The sequence below is a fragment of the Rhinolophus sinicus genome, linkage group LG04 (genome assembly GCF_036562045.2).
Source record: "Rhinolophus sinicus isolate RSC01 linkage group LG04, ASM3656204v1, whole genome shotgun sequence".
Classification (NCBI taxonomy): Eukaryota; Metazoa; Chordata; class Mammalia; order Chiroptera; family Rhinolophidae; genus Rhinolophus; species Rhinolophus sinicus.
Window position 1 is genome coordinate 72,143,151 of NC_133754.1, and position 7,905 is coordinate 72,151,055.

The following is a 7,905-nucleotide window of genomic DNA, read 5'->3' on the forward strand; positions in this document are numbered from 1 at the left end:
AGAATAAAGACACAGACTTTTATTTGTGGGTAGGTACCAGCCCGGCTTACCTTACGAGCAGCCCAAATATTCTCCTGAGAAAGAAGCTCTGAGATCATTTACCAATGCAACCTCGGAAAGTGCATCCCAGGCCATCATGCTGCAAGGACAGGGTTTCAGCCTGCGATCCCTCTTCAGCCCCTCGGCTCTGCCTACACAACAGTCATCTTCTCTTGTGAGCTTTCTAGTCGGATTCCTTGGTAAGTGCTTTCACTGCATGCATTATGAAGACCCAACAGATGTGTGTGGCTAGAGCAGGTAGGATGTGAGAGAGGACAAAAGGCCTCACATTACCCGAGAATATGTTAGCAACTACCCGGAGCCCTGAAATTTCCACCTAACAGGTCACTAGACTGGAGATCATATTTATGTTAGTAAGATAAATGTATCACATTTGAGTAAATGAAGACGACAGGAAGAAATTCCCTTAGGTGAGAGCGGCAGAAGTGCCAAATCGGTACATTTCATTTGCTGTTAGGGAGCAACCTGGGTGAACGCGTCAGGCCAAGTACACCTGCCAATCACGGAACGGGGACCCCAGGAGGCGGGCAGGCAGTATAGAACATCCTTGTCTGCTCACCCACAGTTATGTAATCTCTCATATCTTCAGCAACATTTATTGAGCATTATCTATGTGCCAGGAACTCTGCTGGGATATCAACAGATAGCTCTTGATATCTTGAGATATCAAGAGAGATGGCCCTTGGACTGGGCTTTACAGACAGGATTATAGGTAGCAAGCTAGGGGCCTCTGAGAGCCCATAGGATGGACCCCTAATGCAGACTTGATGGTCAGAGATACAGTGGGTGGGTGGTGATGTCACTCTGTGAAATAGGGAGAAAAGATGCAGATCATATATTAGTTGTTTACATTAACAATCAGTATTTACAACAGCTAAAAATGGGTAGACTTGCCATTTCCCATTTTTACAAAAAGGGAATTATCCATCCCTAAGCTTCCCCTTAATCCATGTGATATAGTCTGGGACAGTAGCAGATGAGGACCCGGGTGGCACATGGGCAGAAAAAGCAAGAGGGTAGTGGCAGAGGGGAGGTTGACTTCTGAGGGGGAGAAACTCATGAGTCAGCAAGCAGTGTTTCTTAAATCAGTGAAATCAGCCATTCTGCTCATAAAGGAAATGAAGAATCTTAGTATTTGGCAAGAAAGAAGGAAATGATGTCCTACCAAAATGGACTGTTTGAACAGAAGCATCTGAGTGAAGTGTGTGTGCTGATTTTGTTTTGCATCCTTATCTCCTCTGCAGCGTTTCTTGTTTTGGGCCTGAGTATTTTGACCACATACGGAGTCCATACTATTGCCAGCCTGGAAGCATGGAGCCTGGCTCTTCTCGTGCTATTCATTGTTCTCTTCATTGTCATAGTTCTCATCATTTGGAGGCAGCCCCAGAATCAGCATAAAGTAGCCTTTATGGTATGTGTAATGAGGATTAGAGATGCTAAATACTGTGCACATTTTCTCTTATATGTTAGTTTTTGTGAGTTGTCTCTTTAAAAAAAAAATAGGACTTCAGATGAAGTTAACCAATGCCCAAGTGGGTCACAATTCTTTAAGATGTTCCTTTTTGTCATAGTATTCTCCCTACATTGGTTGTGTTACTTCCCTTTTCAAAAACTTGAATATTCTCCCATCAATATATTATTATATATACATAGTAGTAAACCAATTTCTTTTCAAATAATCTACAGTAGCAGAATAATAATTAGACTATTTTATTTTAAAAACTCAGGACCCTCTCAGGAAGCTTATTTTCACCAAAAGCCCTTCCACTTCAAGTGAAATTATCCTGTCCCATTCTAACTAAGGGCAGGTTTCAGCTTTAAGAGAGTTTTCTGGAAGTATCCCCTGAGATGCTGTGTGTATCCAGAGTCCCAGAAGCATGTCCTGTTGATGTCTGAACTGAATCAGTAGACCCTAAACTAAACTGAAGCCTAAAACCCATTGCATCTTGGTGATGATGCAGGCATTACAAGGCTGGATAAATTCCCTGTGGCTTTGGGCTGCAATAATTAGTGTAAAATGGCATGCTCTCCTTGGTATTCTCTAGAAGAATGAGATTTATTCAGGTTGTCCTTTTTGTAAGAATATAAACTTAGTGAAACAAAGTCAAAGTATATACAATGTCAAATTAGTTACCACCTGTGTCAGAATAATTTGGGGAATGTGTTTCTAAATTTGAGTATATTTAAGAAGATATTTTTCCCCCTTAGGTTCCGTGCCTACCGTTTTTGCCAGCATTCAGCATCCTGGTGAACATTTATTTGATGGTCCAGTTGAGTGCAGAGACTTGGATCAGATTTAGCATTTGGATGGCACTTGGTATGTCTTTTAATATTTTAGCTTCCTCAACTTAGGCTTTTTCCAATTCCATGCACTGTGATTAGAAAGATTTGTCCCTTCCCTCTTCCTGGAAATTAAGGCTTTTTCCAGTTTCCTCCTTGCCCAATTTTTAGAACATCTGAGGGCTTACTTTTCCAGATGTTTTCAGATGCCTTTTTAAAATTCATTTTCTCTCAGTATCCCTGTAGAACCCTATGGGTTCTGTTTTCTGCAGCTTAATGGATGAGAGAAATGAAGCCCCCAAATGTCAAAGGATCTAACTTATAAATGGCAGCCCAAGACTCTGATTGCAAAGCCAGTGCTTTCCAGTGTGCCAGGAAATTTCTGGAGACATTTTGAATGTGCTGTTAGCAATAAATCCCTTTTCTGATATCTAACTTTCTTATTATGAGAGCCTGGGGGGGAGGGAAATTTAGCATTAAATAATATGAGTGAGCTTATTTATTTCTATATTAAACTGTTTTTCATTTTAACCTCTTCACTTTTCTATGTGAAAATTGAGTTGGGAATTAAGAGTTAAAAAGATTGTTGTAACTCAAGCACTGAGTTTTGCTTGTATTTTGGGGGATCTTACACAGTGCCAAGGAATTGGGGTGGTGGTGCCTTGGGTCAAAAGTTATCCATCCATACAGGTTACACTAAATGGTTCTCTTTCTGTCAAGGTGACCATTTCTGGTAAGTGGCTCTGTTGCTTCAGGGACAAGATCCTGACAGGAATCAGCTACCAATTGGCTACACCCTCAGGGATGTCCCACACAGCCATTGCTTTGGGGTCCTGCCACCTCCCCAGGTGGCTCCAGGAAGCTGAGGCTAAATCCCAGGGCACAAATCTAGCGAATTCACTCCCCTACCCTGAGCCCAGAAGAATCTCTTTCTAATCTGGCAGTAAGCTTCTCCACACTTCCTGCCTTCCATTGCTTCTTTCTTCAAATTGTAACTCACTATGGTTTAATGTACTTGATCTTGGTTAAGAACATGAACTACAGAGCCAGTCTCTGTGTATTTGAATCCCCCTCTGCCATTTATTAGCTGGGTGACCTAGGCCAAGTTACCTCCCTGGTTTTGTGCCTCAGTTTCTTTGTAAAATGTTGACAATGGTCCCTTTATTTGAGGTCAGGGAGGGCCAGATCTTCAAATCTCTGAGGACAGGAGAGGAAATAGAATCATTCCTAATAACTGGACATGCCAAAACACTGGTTGGTAGTCTACTTCCCATTATTCTGAAAGGGGGAAATTATAACACATTTCATATCAACCCGAAACTCTCAACCAATTTTTAAAAATATTGCTAAAACCCAGCAATATGCCTATGTATAAGTAACAAACTATTTTGTGAGGATGCTTGAAACATTTCCTTCTAATCTCTGCTAGCATGGCTGTTAATAAACAGTTGCTTTGTACACAGTTCTGTGGCCTCGCCTGGTGGTAGTAACATGTGTAAGACACACCCACGTGCCCTTTGTTTACACAGGGCATGCTTCCCGACGTATCTGACAGTGATTCTGATAATCCACTGCTTGTATTTGGGATGTAATTTAAGATTATGCCCCATATATCCTTTTGTTTAAAGTGTAGTATTAAGTTTTGATAACACAAATATACTTTTTTTCTACATAAATATCTGAAAAACACTTATTGAGAGAAACACACGTTCTATAAATATTGGGTTTTGCAAATGAAGTGCATTCTACTGGGAAAATATTAATCAAGGACCTTCTGTGGGGTATCCTGTACTTGCGTTCTGTTCTTCTAAAATAGCACAGAAAGAGAAGGCAAAAAGCCCTGTTAAGTTCCGTATTAAATTTTCCATGTTCAGTCATTTTCTGACACATCTTAAATGTTGATATTTTGTTATCTAAAAGGTTTCCTGATTTACTTCACTTATGGCATCAGACACAGCCTGGAGGGCAATTCCAGGGATGAAGAAGATGATGAAGATGCTTATTCAGATGACATTAATACAGCAACGGAAGAAAAATCTGCCATTCAAGCAAATGACCATGACGAAAGAAACCTCAGTTTACCTTTCATATTCCATGAAAAGACAAGCGAATGCTAACGCTTGTAGGAGCAGAGCTGGTCCACAGTCTTAATGTATATCCTACATGGAGTAAACCCTGACGGATGGCATCATCAGGCTAGGTTGTCATGGGTTTGCTGAAGACATAGTTCACCCTCATTGATACTTTACCACCTGGACAGCACTTCCTCAGATGGTGAATTATGTACCTGGAGAAACCTGAGCTCTCTCCTCAGTGATGAATAGCCCCAAAAGTATGTGTGTGTATGTGTGTGTGTGTGTGTGTGTGTGTGTGTGTGTGTGTGGAGGAATACAAATGTTAAAAGTTGTTGGTGTTTCACTATTACATTTTCTCAGTGTTGTTGTTAATTGGTGGCACATACTGCACATACTGACATGGAGGTATTCACTGAATCCAAGCATGTTGTGTGTGTGCCTGGTATGGTTAGGGAAATAACTGTTGCTTTTCCTAGTTAGACTTCATTAATGGCAATTTAGAACATGCACAAATGCTCAAGTACCCATGTTGGTGTCTGTCCTTGGTCAGGAGAAGGAGGAGGGGATAAGAAATGAGCCTTTTGCTGTAACTTAAAAATGCCAGCAGTGGGATTCGTACAGATTTTTCTACTATGAGGTATGCCAGTTAGCTAAAACTTTAGCCAATAGGAATGTTTGCCTCTGCCATCCTACACAGGGCAGGAGTGGTATTCTGCATCACCAGATGACACCCCTTTGAACAGCTATCTTCTCTGAGAGCAGTGGTCAGTAACTCTGAGGCCTTTACAGCTGTGAATGATATGCCCCCTTCAGCCCAGTCAGGGGCTTGAGAAAGGTTGTGTGATCTACTTAAAACACTTTATGCTAGAAAGTGAAGGTGATTCCCGTGGCCAGAAGACTAGTATAACTGGCAATGATGAGGATATGTTTGAAAATCAGAGTTAGACAAGTGTTTGGATAAGTAGATCACAAACATTCTTGTTTTAAAAGTCACTTACTTTAAAAGTAAGCCATTAGACTCTCCCAGATCACACAATTGGTGGAATGACTCATACTTTTTTCATTATTTAATAACTAATCACAGTTCAGTTTTTTTAACCTGTCAGACACAGAATTCACTCCTTTGTTTCTATTTGCATTTTGTCTTGTCCTAGAGATTTCCTACAGTAGCAGATGTTTACTACATGCAAAAGAGGAAAAAATAAAGGGCTTCAAGAAGAGAAAATTTCTCTGTTCTGATTTTAAAGTGCCTATTCATATATTAGAGGGCATATGGCTCAATTTGAGGGGTTCAGGACAAATTTGCCTCTGATGTTTCTTTTGGAAACATTTAAGGATATTTTTCCTTCCCCATCCCATAGCAGTTTAGTGCTTTTTATTTCATTTATTTCTATAATGGCCACATTAAAGTTATTAATATAAGCTCCAGTATTCTCAATAACCCATCAGTGGTTGGGAAATAAAATAGTTTGGTTAAATACATGATTATTTAAAACTTTAAGCTAAAAAAATTAACCAAATTGAGTTAAAGCTATATATACACAGTAACCTTAATTGAGTAAATGATTTGTTTTTATATTTAAGATTCTCTAATTACTATATTTTACTTTATGGGATTGTCTAATAGTGGACTATTTATCTGCAGTGTTTTTTACTTCTCATGAATTATTTTTCTTACAAACTTTAAATGGTCCGCTAGATGAGGCTACAGTCTGAAACACACACACACACATTACATTCCCAGGATAAACGTTATCAAGCACATCAGTTGACCAGCTCAATCCAAAGGCAAGGAAAACATTTCTGACAGCTCTTCCAAAAGATCAGTTATTTTATTGATACCATTAAAAAGCAAGTTGTGATTGTTTATCTAATCAGGAATTTATTGTGATTAAATATCAAATAAACAGGTAGAAAGCCTAGGTTTTTGGCTGCTAGTGCCCTAGCATCCCTGGTATAGAACTCAGTACTGACATTCCACAATTTCCAGGGTATAAATGGTAAAATCTGATGCCAGAATTCTCTTTCAAGTTGCATGTTTCGTTGGAGAGGAAGAGTTGGATAGACAGGGGGTGAAGTATTTTTATAAGGACTGTAGGCATACTCATAAATCTTTGTTGTCATAGCCATATCCTGATAACCCCTTTTATTCCATAATCAACCTAGAATAGGCCCTTCACACAGGGAACATGAGGAATTTCATATATGAATATTTAAATCTTTTACTGTAACGCAATCAAGGAGTGTGTTTAGAATGTGATAGGCAGCTAAAACTATTACGCCCACTGTGTTCAATTAGAAGAATTTAGTTCAGAATTATTTTTCCACATTGAAACACTTTGCTAGCACAAATATCTATGAAAACATGCTTTGTCAGTGACTGCTTTTGTTCTGTGAAGACTCAAATGTGTGTCCATATGTATGTGTGAGTGTATATAAATTATATATATATATATGTGTATATGTATGTGTGTGTATTTCAGATGTCAATGTATAAGTCAGTTGGGTTTATTATGGGCTTTCAATACCATTGTGTGGATTAAAAAAAAAACAACTGATGTAGAGAAAGAATACTGTTTTATATTGATAGGTATGCTTTTACAAAATTCTTAGGTTTTAAAGTATTTTGAAATACACAGTGATTTTATATGTATAATATTTTCTACGGATAGATTCTTTTAAAAAGCTATATTTATAATGTTTCTAATATAAAATCACTAAACTCTAGTACATTATAACAGGTGCTTTATAATCTGAAATGGAGTGGGCGTAGGGGACATTAAGGTATTTCTGTTTACTTGTTTCTGTGGCACCTTTTCTGACAGCTCTGTCTTGGTTTGTGTTTATTAGGAAAAGCCAGTACTACCAGCTCTGTTACCACGTCCCTGTTCCTACATTTGAATTCATAACCTTTTGAATAAAATGTTGTTTTTACTTTCTTAGGATTATCAAAATGTTTTGTATAGATTTGACTAGAAATCAATCATGTTTATATAACGTCGTCTCTAGAAATTAAAAAGTACATATACATATACATAGTCTCTTTATTGTGTTTGTGTAAAAGCAGCTTAAATTACTTTTCTTTTTTATACTAGGAAATATGTCCTCTTAGTATTTTCAGTGAGAAACTTCTTATAATAGCACCTTTATTTTAAACTCTTAAAAAAAGAAGATAATTTGATAACCATATAAAGGCCATCCCTACCCTACATTTAACAAGGTAGCTATGCAAATTCAAGTGTAAAAACTATGAGAAAACTTATATTAGAGCTTTTGATATATACTGAAATACAGATTATTACATATTAATAATAACATTTTCCTGAGAGATGAACATCAAGAAAACTAAGATCGAAACATCATTTGGGATATACATGTTAAAAAAATTAATGTTGATATACATAAAACTTTACTCTTACCAACCATAGTTGATGGAAAATGCCCATTTCAGAATTAGCTTCCCTTAAGAGACAAGAGCTTCTCTTAATTT

General features: G+C 38.0%; 1 protein-coding gene across 8 annotated transcripts in view; it reads left to right on the forward strand.

The window, feature by feature from the left end:
* The window catches only part of SLC7A2 (solute carrier family 7 member 2), a 60,281-nt gene extending 52,832 nt beyond the window's left edge, over positions 1 to 7,449 (forward strand). For all 8 annotated transcript variants that reach the window (XM_019737963.2, XM_019737961.2, XM_019737964.2 and 5 more), the window contains 4 exons: positions 34 to 239; positions 1,305 to 1,471; positions 2,269 to 2,377; positions 4,261 to 7,449. In XM_019737963.2, the coding sequence (XP_019593522.2) occupies positions 34 to 239; positions 1,305 to 1,471; positions 2,269 to 2,377; positions 4,261 to 4,457 (679 nt within the window). In that variant the 3' untranslated portion in view covers positions 4,458 to 7,449. The remainder of the gene's footprint in view (positions 1 to 33; positions 240 to 1,304; positions 1,472 to 2,268; positions 2,378 to 4,260) is intronic.
* Positions 7,450 to 7,905: the final 456 nt, after the last annotated feature.